General features: G+C 49.0%; 1 protein-coding gene across 1 annotated transcript in view; it reads left to right on the plus strand.

Moving 5' to 3' along the window:
- The window catches only part of VAV1 (vav guanine nucleotide exchange factor 1), a 1,439,562-nt gene that overhangs the window by 829,896 nt on the left and 594,900 nt on the right, over nt 1-14,766 (plus strand). The window contains exon 16 of the mRNA XM_069604429.1: nt 14,308-14,409. Coding sequence (XP_069460530.1) covers nt 14,308-14,409 — 102 coding nt within the window. The remainder of the gene's footprint in view (nt 1-14,307; nt 14,410-14,766) is intronic.

Here is a 14,766-nt window from a genome sequence, read left to right on the forward strand (position 1 = left end):
AGCTCCATCAGCCTCCCAGGGAAAATGAAAGGGCAAACACAGCTCCATCAGCCAACAGGGAAAATGATAGTCCAAACACAGCTCCAGCAGCCCCCAGGGAAAATGATAGTCCAAACACAGCTCCATCAGCCCCCAGGGAAAGTTATAGTCCAAACACAGCTCCATCAGCCCTCCAGGGAAAATGATACTCCCAAACTCAGATCCATCAGCCCCCCAGGGGAAATGATAGTCCAAACACAGCTCCATCAGCCCACAGGGAAAATGATTAAGCACAGATCCATATGCCCCCCAGGGAAAATTATACTACCAAACTCAGATCCATCAGCCCCCCAGGGAAAATGATAATCCAAACACAGCTCCATCAGCCCCCAGAGAAAATGATGGTCCAAACGCAGCTCCATCATCCCCCAGGGAAAATGATAGTCCAAACACAGCTCCCTCAGCCCCCCAGGGAAACTGATAGTCCAAATACAGCTCATCAGCCCCCATGGAAAATGTTACCCATCAGCACCCCAGGGAAACTGATCGTCCAAACACAGCTCCATCTGCCCCCCAGGGAAAATTATACTCCCAACCTCAGATCCATCAGCCCCAAACGGAAAATGATAGTCCCAACACAGCTCCATCAGCCCCCAGGGAAAATGATAGTCCAAACACAGCTCCATCTGCCCACCAGGGAAAATGATACTTCCAAACTCATCTCCATCAGCCCCCACGGAAAATGATAGTACAAACACAGCTCCATCAGCCCCCAAGGAAAATGATAGTCCAAACACAGCTCCATCAGCCTCCAGGGAAAATGAAAGTGCAAACACAGCTCCATCAGCCCCCAGGGAAAGTGATAATCCAAACACAGCTCCATCAGCACCCAGGGAAAATGATAGTCCAAACACAGCTCCATCAGCCTCCCAGGGAAACTGATAGTCCAAACGCAGCTCCATCTGCCCCCCAGGGAAAATGATACTCCCAAACTCAGATCCATCAGCCCCCCATGGAAAATGCTACTCCCAAACTCAGATCCATCAGCCCCCCATGGAAAATGATAATCCAAACACAGCTCCATCAGCCCCCAGAGAAAATGATGGTCCAAACACAGCTCCATCAGCCCCCAGAGAAAATAATAGTCCAAACACAGCTCCATCTGCCCTCCACGGAAAATGATACTCCCAAACTCAGCTCCCTCAGCCCACCAGGGAAACTGATAGTCCAAATACAGCCCATCAGCCCCCACGGAAAATGATACCCATCAGCACCCCAGGGAAACTAATAGTCCAAGCGCAGCTCCATCTGCCCTCCAGGGAAAATGATACTCCCAACCTCAGATCCATCAGCCCTCCAGGGAAAATTATAGTCCAAATACAGCTCCATCAGCCCGCAGGGAAAATGATAGTCCAAAAACAACTCCATCAGCCCCCAGGGATCATGATAGTCCGAACACAGCTCCATCAGCCCCCAGGGAATTGATAGTCCAAACACTGCACCATCAGCCCCAGGGAAAATGATAGTTCAAACACAGCTCCATGAGCCCCCCAGGGAAAATGATAGTCCAAACACAGCTCCATCAGCCTCCCAGGGAAAATGAAAGTGCAAACACAGCTCCATTAGCCACCAGGGAAAATGATAGTCCAAACACAGCTCCATCAGCCCCCAGGGAAAATGATAGTCCAAACACAGCTCCACCAGCCACCAGGGTAAATGATTTTCCCAAACTCAGATCTATCAGCCCCCCAGGGAAAATGATAGTCCAAACACAGCTCCATCAGCCCCCAGGGAAAATGATAGTCCAAACACAGCTCCATCAGCCCCCAGGGAAAATGATAGTCTAAACACAGCTCCATCTGCCCACCAGGGAAATGATACTCCCAAACTCATCTCCATCAGTCCCCCACGAAAAATGATAGTCCAAACACAGCTCCATCAGCCACCAGGGAAAATGATAGTCCAAACACGCCTCCATCAGCTCCCAGGAAAAATGATAGTACAAACACAGCTCCATCAGCCCCCAAGGAAAATGATAGTCCAAACACAGCTCCATCAGCCTCCAGGGAAAATGAAAGTGCAAACACAGCTCCATTAGCCCCCAGGGAAAGTGATAATCCAAACACAGATCCATCAGCCTCCCAGGGAAACTGATAATCCAAACGCAGCTCCATCTGCCCCCCAGGGAAAATGATACTCCCAAACTCAGATCCATCAGCCCCTCATGGAAAATGCTACTCCCAAACTCAGATCCATCAGCCCCCCACGGAAAAGGATAATCCAAACACAGCTCCATCATCCCCCAGAGAAAATGATACTCCCAACCTCAGATCCATCAGCCCTCCAGGGAAAATTATAGTCCAAATACAGCTCCATCAGCCCGCAGGGAAAATGATAGTCCAAACACAACTCCATCAGCCCCCAGGGATCATGATAGTCCAAACACAGCTCCATCAGCCCCCAGGGAATTGATAGTCCAAACACTGCACCATCAGCCCCAGGGAAAATGATAGTTCAAACACAGCTCCATGAGCCCCCCAGGGAAAATGATAGTCCAAACACAGCTCCATCAGCCTCCCAGGGAAAATGAAAGTCCAAACACAGCTCCATCAGCCTCCCAGGGAAAATGAAAGTGCAAACACAGCTCCATTAGCCACCAGGGAAAATGATAGTCCAAACACAGCTCCATCAGCCCCCAGGGAAAATGATAGTCCAAACACAGCTCCACCAGCCACCAGGGTAAATGATTTTCCCAACCTCAGATCCATCAGCCCTCCAGGGAAAATTATAGTCCAAATACAGCTCCATCAGCCCGCAGGGAAAATGATAGTCCAAACACAACTCCATCAGCCCCCAGGGATCATGATAGTCCAAACACAGCTCCATCAGCCCCCAGGGAATTGATAGTCCAAACACTGCACCATCAGCCCCAGGGAAAATGATAGTTCAAACACAGCTCCATGAGCCCCCCAGGGAAAAAGATAGTCCAGACACAGCTCCATCAGCCTCCCAGGGAAAATGAAAGTGCAAACACAGCTCCATTAGCCACCAGGGAAAATGATAGTCCAAACACAGCTCCATCAGCCCCCAGGGAAAATGATAGTCCAAACACAGCTCCACCAGCCACCAGGGTAAATGATTTTCCCAAACTCAGATCAATCAGCCCCCCAGGGAAAATGATAGTCCAAACACAGCTCCATCAGCCCTCAGGGAAAATGATAGTCCAAACACAGCTCCATCAGCCTCCCAGGGAAAATGAAAGTGCAAACACAGCTCCATTAGCCACCAGGGAAAATGATAGTCCAAACACAGCTCCATCAGCCCCAGGGAAAATGATAGTCCAAACACAGCTCCACCAGCCACCAGGGTAAATGATTTTCCCAAACTCAGATCTATCTGCCCCCCAGGGAAAATGATAGTCCAAGCACAGCTCCATCAGCCCCCAGGGAAAATGATAGTCCAAACACAGCTCCATCAGCCCCCAAGGAAAATGATAGTCTAAACACAGCTCCATCTGCCCACCAGGGAAAATGATACTCCCAAACTCATCTCCATCAGCCCCCCACGAAAAATGATAGTCCAAACACAGCTCCATCAGCCACCAGGGAAAATGATAGTCCAAACACGCCTCCATCAGCTCCCAGGAAAAATGATAGTACAAACACAGCTCCATCAGCCCCCAAGGAAAATGATAGTCCAAACACAGCTCCATCAGCCTCCAGGGAAAATGAAAGTGCAAACACAGCTCCATTAGCCCCCAGGGAAAGTGATAATCCAAACACAGATCCATCAGCCTCCCAGGGAAACTGATAATCCAAACGCAGCTCCATCTGCCCCCCAGGGAAAATGATACTCCCAAACTCAGATCCATCAGCCCCTCATGGAAAATGCTACTCCCAAACTCAGATCCATCAGCCCCCCACGGAAAAGGATAATCCAAACACAGCTCCATCATCCCCCAGAGAAAATGATACTCCCAACCTCAGATCCATCAGCCCTCCAGGGAAAATTATAGTCCAAATACAGCTCCATCAGCCTGCAGGGAAAATGATAGTCCAAACACAACTCCATCAGCCCCCAGGGATCATGATAGTCCAAACACAGCTCCATCACCCCCCAGGGAATTGATAGTCCAAACACTGCACCATCAGCCCCAGGGAAAATGATAGTTCAAACACAGCTCCATGAGCCCCCCAGGGAAAATGATAGTCCAAACACAGCTCCATCAGCCTCCCAGGGAAAATGAAAGTGCAAACACAGCTCCATTAGCCACCAGGGAAAATGATAGTCCAAACACAGCTCCATCAGCCCCCAGGGAAAATGATAGTCCAAACACAGCTCCACCAGCCACCAGGGTAAATGATTTTCCCAAACTCAGATCAATCAGCCCCCCAGGGAAAATGATAGTCCAAACACAGCTCCATCAGCCCCCAGGGAAAATGATAGTCCAAACACAGCTCCATCAGCCCCCAGGGAAAATGATAGTCTAAACACAGCTCCATCTGGCCACCAGGGAAAATGATACTCCCAAACTCATCTCCATCAGCCCCCCACGAAAAATGATAGTCCAAACACAGCTCCATCAGCCACCAGGGAAAATGATAGTCCAAACACGCCTCCATCAGCTCCCAGGAAAAATGATAGTACAAACACAGCTCCATCAGCCCCCAAGGAAAATGATAGTCCAAACACAGCTCCATCAGCCTCCAGGGAAAATGAAAGTGCAAACACAGCTCCATTAGCCCCCAGGGAAAGTGATAATCCAAACACAGATCCATCAGCCTCCCAGGGAAACTGATAATCCAAACGCAGCTCCATCTGCCCCCCAGGGAAAATGATACTCCCAAACTCAGATCCATCAGCCCCTCATGGAAAATGCTACTCCCAAACTCAGATCCATCAGCCCCCATGGAAAAGGATAATCCAAACACAGCTCCATCATCCCCCAGAAAAAATGATGGCCCAAACACAGCTCCATCAGCCCCCAGGGAAAAATGATATTCCAAACACAGCACCATCTGCCCCCCAGGGAAAATGATACTCCCAAACTCAGCTCCCTCAGCCCCCCAGGGAAACTGATAGTCCAAATGCAGCCAAAAAGCGCCCACGGAAAATGATACCCATCAGCACCCAAGGGAAACTGATAGTCCAAGCGCCGCTCCATCTGACCCCCAAGGAAAATGATACTCCCAACCTCAGATCCATCAACCCCCCAGGGAAAATTATAGTCCAAACACAGCTCCATCAGCCCCCAGGGAAAATGATAGTCCAAACACAGCTCCATCAGCCCCCCAGGGAAAATGATAGTCCAAACACAGCTCCATCAGCCCCCAGAGAAATGATAGTCCAAACACAGCTCCATCAGCCCCCAGAGAAATGATAGTCGAAACACAGCCCCATCAGCCCCCAGGAAAATGATAGTCCAAACACAGCTCCATCAGCCCCCAGAGAAATGATAGTCCAAACACAGCCCCATCAGCCCCCAGGAAAATGATAGTCCAAACACAGCTCCATCAGCCCCCAGGGAAATGATAGTCCAAACACAGCTCCATCAGCCTCCCAGGGCAAATGAAAGTGCAAACACAGCTCCATCAGCCACCAGGGAAAATGATAGTCCAAACACAGCTCCATCAGCCCCCTAGGGAAAATGATAGTCCAAACACAGCTCCATCAGCCCCCAGAGAAATGATAGTCCAAACACAGCTCCATCAGCCCCCAGAGAAATGATAGTCGACACACAGCCTCATCAGCCCCCAGGAAAATGATAGTCCAAACACAGCTCCATCAGCCCCCAGAGAAATGATAGTCCAAACACAGCCCCATCAGCCCCCAGGAAAATGATAGTCCAAATACAGCTCCATCAGCCCCCAGGGAAATGATAGTCCAAACACTGCACCATCTGCCCCCAGGGAAAATGATAGTGTAAGGACTTGGTCTGTTCTGCATTTATTTGAAGCGCTTACATTCCGAACTCCCGCTGTTGCCTGCTGTGCTGGTCTGTGTCCACTGGGAGGATGTCTTATTCCGCAACACCCAGATTGCCTGGACAAACGAAATAGTAAAAGGTCTTGCACTAGGTTGGCTCCGCCCCCTAGTGAGCACATCCCGCTCTGTTTGCTCATAAGCCTACGTCCCAGCGCACCCGCGCGCGCACCCGGCAAGTACTACAAGTACTGTTTGCTGTGCCGACAGTCTGTGCGTGTAAGGACTTGGTCTGTTCTGCATTTATTTGAAGCGCTTCCATTCCGAACTCCCGCTGTTGCCTGCTTTGCTGGTCTGTGTCTACTGGGAGGACGTCTTATTCAGCAACACCCGGATTGCCTGGACAAACGAAATAGGAAAAGGTGACTGTTTTGGGCACGTTGTGCACACCAACTTAGTGTGCACGTTGTGCACGTTGTGCATAAGCAGTAGTCAACGTAGTGCCTGCATCTGTCACAGCCATTGTCTCCAGCAGCTTATTAATATATTCTTTCTTTATATTTATTTGAAGGTCTTGCACTAGGTTGGCTCCGCCCCCTAGTGAACATGTCCCGCTCTGTTTGCTCATAAGCCTACGTCCCAGCGCACCCGCGCGCGCACCCGGCAAGTACTACAAGTACTGTTTGCTGTTCGCGGGTCGCCGGGTCCTAGGTTATCAATTCCTGGGGTGTCCTCTCGTTTACCTAGTGCGTAAGTGGGGTAATGTGGTCTATCTGTTCATTTGTTTATTTAATTTAATTTAGTTTTCATTTTGAGTTTGTTGATTTTTTTGGAGTCTTTCTCAAATGTATTTATTTGTTTAATTCCTTTAATTCATTATTGTACTAGGCCTTTTGCTGAATGCTACCCCATACCCTGACCACCAGTATGCCACCAATTTCGGAGACACGAGCAAAACTGGTTGATCCAGGTCGTGATAATGCATCTAGAAAAGCCTTTCTTCAAACTCGGCTAACGACCTTACTCCCAAGTGTTGGTCGTACAACCACTCAGCGTTCAGCTTCAGTTTCTGATGACATTAGATTGTGTTCAAGTGAGAGATCAGTACCCGAGGGCGAGGGAAATGTTGATCAGTTGCTTCCCATGACTCAATCTGGCCCTGTGGTGGCATGCACAGTAGTACAGCCGCCTGGCACTAAGAACTTTGACTCCTCTCACACAATAGTCCCTGATCTCACTTATAATGAAAGCAGTCTATATGGTGCCCCCACAGATACCACGATAATGGCTGCCTGTCTTGCTGAAGACATACGGCCCTCGTCATCCCTTTTACCAGGGACAAGATGCCTCAACCTGTATTATGTTCTGTTTTGGCCCAACAAAAACTGAGGCATGCTCATGCTCACTTGACAATGATCGGAGAAATTGAAGAGGAGGACATTGAACTCATGAACCTTACTAACAGAACTAATGAACCATCCAAGGAAGTGTTATATATTTTCACACTGGTAATTTAATTCAACTTGAACCAGGTAATAAAAGCCAACAGCATCACCTATAAATGGTGCAAATCCTCCCATAGAATCTATTGATTAATCAGTTTCATTCATAGCGCCCACACCGAGACAACCACGTTTTGATCAGGGTGCTCGAGTGTCCGACTTCTTTTTGAACCCGGTTTACAAGGAGAGGTGTTCTTTTCCGGAAGCTCCGGCCCTGAACAACACGTTGGCTGCCATGAATACAGTCTTAATGGCCATTGCAAAATTATATGAGGGTCTGGATTTGAAAGTTTCTAAACAGACTGCTTGTATCGAACAATTGCTCTTATTACAATCAAAGATCAAGTTTCAATCCAAACCACCCTCTCAAGCTCTTGAGCTGCTGAGCTCCAAACTCTCACAAGCAGCGTTTAGGCAAACATCTGAGACCGACTGCATTACCTCTTTATCTATGCAGTCGAATATAGGACCGAATAAGCCCAGTGTGTTGGTGAGAGACCAATGTCCTATCATCATGGGGGATCCAATTCTACTGATAACTCCTCTAAGATATCAGAGGTCTCAGCCATTGCCGCTGTGCTGGTGCCATCTGGTTCTATTGTTGCAGCCTTTCCCACGGCTGCGGTCAACTCTAAGCAAAATCGGCTTTCTAAAGTTCCAGCCCCAACAAATGTATTTGATGTATTTAGCACAACAGCTGCTAAATCTAGCAGCTCACGACCAAGTAAAAAGAGGAAAGTGCAACTGGCTAAATCTAAAATACTTAGCCCAAAACCACCAGTAGGGTCCAAACGGAAGAATTGAATGGACTCGTCCTTGGATCAGCCCCCTAAAATGATAGTCCAAACACAGCTCCATCGGCCCCCCAGGGAAAGTGATAGTCCAAACACAGCTCCATCAGCGCCCAGGGAATATGATAGTCCAAACACAGCTCCATCAGCGCCCAGGGAATATGGTAGTCCAAACACAGCTCCATCAGCCCTGCAGGGAAAATGATAGTCCAAACACAGCTCCATCAGCCCCCCAAAATGATAGTCCAAACACAGCTCCATCAGCCCTCCAGGGAAAATGATAGTCCAAACACAGCTCCATCAGCCCCCCAAAATGATAGTCCAAACACAGCTCCATCAGCCACCCAGGGAAAGTGATAGTCCAAACACAGCTCCATCAGCGCCCAGGGAATATGATAGTCCAAACATAGCTCCATCAGCCCCCCAGGGAAAGTGATATTCCAAACACAGCTCCATCAGCCCCCCAAAATGATAGTCCAAACACAGCTCCATCAGCCACCCAGGGAAAGTGATAGTCCAAACACAGCTCCATCAGCGCCCAGGGAATTTGATAGTCCAAACACAGTTCCATCAGCCCTCCAGGGAAAATGATAGTCCAAACACAGATCCATCAACCCCCCAAAATGATAGTCCAAACACAGCTCCATCAGCCACCCAGGGAAAGTGATAGTGCAAACACAGCTCCATCAGCGCCCAGGAAATATGATAGACCAAACACAGCTCCATCAGCCACCAGGGAAAATGATGGCCCAAACACAACTCCATCCGCCCTTCAGGGAACATGAAAGTCCAAACACAGCTCTATCAGCCCCCCAGGATAAATGATAGTCCTTTCCTGTACCAAAGGCAAAGCAGGCAGTCAAACACTGTTTATTGCGGAAGAAACACGCATCGTCCAAAACATTACATAACATGAAGCATTGGATGTATGGGAGCAATTTCCTGCTGACGTTTGAAGCTGGCCTCAGACATGAGAGCAGCCCAAGCACCTGCTTGGAAGATGAGCAGTTCCTCACAGCCATGCACGGCTTCTGCTGCAGTGCACCACGTGTTTCTTTAGCCCCTGCAGCACTTCACCACACGCCCCTGATCTAAAGGACTGCATTCATGTCATTGTTTCCTTTGTGTGTAAAATGAGACTAGTTCTTTGATCATATTATTTTGTAAAGTAAATGGCAGACACCAGAAGTAACATGTTAGTCATTGGATCTGAGTCCCTGGTAGAACATTGAAATATATTAAAGTTGGAATTTTAAACATATTTGAAAAGTGGAATCATGTTGGCCTACAGTAAAGCCAAAACAGTTCACTTTGCCAAAGCTTGTTTAGAGATGTGCTAGTTTGTTTGTGGTGTCTCAGTTGTGAGCAGAATTTCCCAGTCGTGTGTACACTATTGTTGTAATGTGTGCGGTTCACCTGCGGAATTAAGCAACTTCCTTTGGGCGTCCACCCGCCGGACACCCTCTGCAAAGGGCAGGCAGAGCTGAGGTAGTCACTAATGTATCATTCTGTCCCCCCTGTTAGTGCAACAAGCATGACACAATCAAAGCACACAAAAGCAAGGCACGTAGAAATCAAACTACCACACAGATAACTGTTCACAAACACATGCGTTAACCTCATGCCTCTTTGCACCTGCGCACAAACATGTAATCAAGACCCGCTGAACACACATCCCTCACAGAGACATGGCTGGAACCCCGCAACACACCTGTCATTCCTGACATGCGTCACCCACACTGCCTCATGCACCCCAGGGACCACCCAACCTACCAGGGTGGTGGCATTGCCATCATTTGCAAAGGCACACTTACACTTAGCAACGCCACTCAGCCACCATACCCCTCCTTAGAGGCCCTGACTCAGTCGCTTGACTCCACCTCATTTACCATCCCCCAATCCCAACGTCCACGCTAAAAGGTTGGCCTTCACCACAAACAACCACAGCTCCCCCTTCGTCAACATCTACCTTGGTGATTTTAACCCTGTATGTTCCCAGCCAGACAGCAACTGGACAGTACTGTCACTCCACACACCCCCTATAGCCTCACCCAACACATCACCTACCCCACACACCTCACTGTCACCACTCTTTACCTTATGATTCACTCCATGCAAAAATCACATTTCTGTGTAAAGTCACATGTGGGTATTGTGGTCTGTACACCTTCCTATCACACTCACTCTGCCACACAACATGCTCATGCATCAGTCAGATGAATGAGACACATTACAAACACAGTCCTAGCACCTCTGATATCACTCCTCTTCCCCTGACACACCTCTCCATGCACCTACACAATTACAATACCACCACCTCCAAGACACTCAACAAAATAGTCCCCCACAAAACACACGAACCTCAGAACAACCCCCATAAACCATGGTTCAACATTTCCCTCCTCTGCATCAAATGGGAAGCAGATGCCCTGAAATAGCCTGGAAAAAGCACCCATGCCCCCCCAGGGCACCCCTCAAACACTGCCGCAACAAATACAAGATGGCAATGTGCAACACCACTGCTGCTCCCTGCCACAGAGAATTCCAATCTGCCACCATTCGCACGCAGCAACCTTTCAACATTGCCAAGCCACACTCCAAACAAATGTCCACCTATACCACGACCTCTTCCATCGCAGTATGCAACTCCCTTGAAAATACACCTCAGACATCCCTCCCACTGCAGTGCCACCGCCAGCCCCTGCACCCAACCCTTCCAACTAATGGGGCACGTCCCCCCATACTCCAAGACACCCACATCCCCCTCACAGTCACAGCAAAGCCAGCCAACTTCATAGATGGCAAATGCTCAAACTGCCTGTAACTCCATCTGCACCCAGGCTCCATGCTGCACCAGCATCATGAACTCCTGTGTCCCAAATGGCAAAATCCCCTAAGAACTCAAAATGGAACCCATCTCCCCCTCAAGAAACCATCCCTTGATGCCACACTCTCTGAAATGTGCCATGCCATCACAATTTCCCACAAGCTAACTCAAAAACACATCACTGCAAACATCCTCCTCAACCCCTTTCAGTCAGGCTTTTGACCCAGCCGTGGCACCAAGACCGCTACAGTTTACATCACGGATGACCTGACATAGCCCAACACGTACAGATGGACCACTAGGCAGCCTCCAACAGCATTGACTACAGCCTTCTCCTAAGCATCGCATCTCACAAGTTGAACCTCTGAATCACTGTTCTCCACTGGTCCACCTTCTTACTCGCGGGTAGGACACACTTCCTCACCACATGCCTATTTATTGACCAAACCCCACTCTTGTCAAGTTCAGGGTGCCAGAAGGATCCTCCCTGTTTCACCCTGTGTCTTAAATCCCCTGAACAGTCCCTTAGGAGCCACAACATCCCTTTTCAACAATATGCAGATGGCACACCAGCATACTCCACTGCATCACAACTCCACACATCACGTCCTCACCCATCCAAAACAGAATAGCTTCTCATATGCCGTGCACAAAGCCGGCCTCACCCCTTGGATCAATGAACTCGCCTCAAACTACCCACACGTAACCCTCTCCACACCAGTCAAATCGCTAGGCTTCACCATCGACCCTGTCCTCTACTCTTCCCAGCACAACGTAGCTGTCATCACCAAACATGCAACGTGCAACGCAATCCAAGCACCAATTCTGTTCAAGCTGGACTCGGGTAATGCCCTCCTCACTGGACTCTGCAACGGTACCCCTGCCCACAAGCCATACACCACACATCAGCAAATCTCATCCAGCATCTATTCACATCTCTCCTGCTCTCTCCCAACTCCACAGTTAATTGCTTTCAAAGGATCCTTCACTGTATACCAAGACATCCACCTGAAACCCCCATCCTACATTCACAATAAACTAACACCCATCACCAACACAGACACCAGCCAAGCCAGCCAAGGTCTCCTACACATTCCACTCTGCAGCCTACACTGCACACACAAGAGGCATTCACAACAAACAAAGACCCATCACCAACACAAACACCAGCCAAGCCAGCCAAGGTCTCCTACACATTCCACCCTGCAGCCTAAACTACACACACAAGAGGCATTCACAACAAACAAACACCCATCACCAACCCAAACACCAGCCAAGCCAGCCAAGGTCTTCTACACATTCCACTGTGCAGCCTAAACTACACACACAAGAGGCATTCACAACAAACTAAAACCAATCACCAACACAAACACCAAACAAGCTAGCCAAGGTCTCCTACGCATTTCACTCTGCAGCCTACACTGCACACACAAGAGGCATTCACAACAAACTAACACCCATCACCAACACAAACACCAGCCAAGCTAGCCAAGGTCTCCTACGCATTCCACTCTGCAGCCTAAACTACACACACAAGAGGCATTCACAACAAACAAACACCCATCACCAACACAAACACCAGACAAGCTAGCCAAGGTCTCCTACACATTCCACTCTGCAGCCTACACTGCACACACAAGAGGCATTCATGACAAACTAACATGCATAACCAACACAGACACCAGACAAGCTAGCCAAGGTCTCCTACACATTCCACTCAGCAGCCTACACTACACACACAAGACGCATTCATGACAAACTAACACCCATCACCAACAAAAACACCAGCCCAGCCAGCCAAGGTCTCCTACACATTCCACTCTGCAGCCTACACTGCACACACAAGAGGCATTCACAACAAACAAACACCCATCACCCACACAAACACCAGCCAGCTAGCCAAGGTCTCCTACACATTCCACTCAGCAGCCTACACTGCACACACAAGAGGCATTCACAACAAACAAACACACATCACCAACACAAACACCAGCCAAGCTAGCCAAGGTCTCCTACACATTCCACTCTGCAGCCTACACTGCACACACAAGAGGCATTCACAACAAACAAACACCCATCACCAACCCAAACAACAAACAAGCTTAGCTAGGTCTTCTACACATTCCACTGTGCAGCCTAAACTACACACACAAGAGGCATTCACAACAAACTAAAACCCATCACCAACACAAACACCAAACAAGCTAGCCAAGGTCTCCTACGCATTCCACTCTGCAGCCTACACTGCACACACAAGAGGCATTCACAACAAACTAACACCCATCACCAACACAAACACCAGCCAAGCTAGCCAAGGTCTCCTACACATTCCACTCTGCAGCCTACACTGCACACACACGAGGCATTCACAACAAACAAACACCCATCACCAACCCAAACAACAAACAAGCTTAGCAAGGTCTTCTACACATTCCACTGTGCAGCCTAAACTACACACACAAGAGGCATTCACAACAAACTAAAACCCATCACCAACCCAAACACCAAACAAGCTAGCCAAGGTCTCCTACGCATTCCACTCTCTGCAGCCTACACTGCACACACACGAGGCATTCACAACAAACAAACACCCATCACCAACCCAAACAACAAACAAGCTTAGCAAGGTCTTCTACACATTCCACTGTGCAGCCTAAACTACACACACAAGAGGCATTCACAACAAACTAAAACCCATCACCAACCCAAACACCAAACAAGCTAGCCAAGGTCTCCTACGCATTCCACTCTCTGCAGCCTACACTGCACACACAAGAGGCATTCACAATAAACTAACACCCATCACCAACACAAACACCAGCCAAGCCAGCCAAGGTCTCCTACGCATTCCACTCTGCAGCCTACACTGCACACACAAGAGGCATTCACCCACCCAGAGCCTGCAATGCCTGCAACGGCTTCCCATCCCACAACTGTACACCCCTTCTATCATAACTTCCAAACATACCCCTTTCCCCGCACCTAAACCAGCCCATCCACCTCCCCTAACATCTGCATGCTATCCGCATCGTTGTAGCTTCCTTTTCACCTCCTACCTTATGAAAACCTCTGGGAAGGGCTAGCGCCAGAAAAAAAACGTTAAACTAATAAATTAATGTTGTGCATTTCCTGCTGTGAGTGCAGCCTGTCTGCAGTGGTTGCGTGCCACTGTTGGTCACGTATGTGCATGCACACAGTGGGTCATTATAACTTCCCGGGAACAAATGCTGGTCATTCTGGCGCTGGAAGTCTCTCTCAATTGAGCTCTCTTTTACTTTGGCCACAGGTCCAACATTTACCCAGAAAACGCGACAGCCAATGGACATGACTTCCAGATGCACTCATTTGAAGAGACCGCCAGCTGCAAGTCTTGCCAGATGTTGCTGAGGTATGTGGGAGGTTGTCTTATTTTGAAGCACAGTCTCGTGTATGCAGAGCTTCAGCAACCCTTCAAGTTCCCGCCGAAACGTGTCGCCACCGGTTACTTGATGGCTCCATGCCCAGCCTCAGGGCCAGGGTCTGGCTCCTAAGCCGGGGGCACATGCCCAGCAAACACACTGCCCTAAGAGATTGATAGTCAGGCCTGCCCCCTCCCAAAACAGAGCCCTGCCCGTCATTCAGGTTCATACAAGATGCATGGCCAGGGGTTCGAGAGCAAAGGTAAAGAGGGGCCATCAGCTGGACTGGACCCCTGGCCCAGGTTGCAGAAAACAAAAGTGTTTCATGGTTAGCCTTAAACCTTTCA

The sequence above is a fragment of the Ambystoma mexicanum genome, chromosome 3q (assembly GCF_040938575.1).
Source record: "Ambystoma mexicanum isolate Mex_15411 chromosome 3q, UKY_AmexF1_1, whole genome shotgun sequence".
NCBI lineage: Eukaryota > Metazoa > Chordata > Amphibia > Caudata > Ambystomatidae > Ambystoma > Ambystoma mexicanum.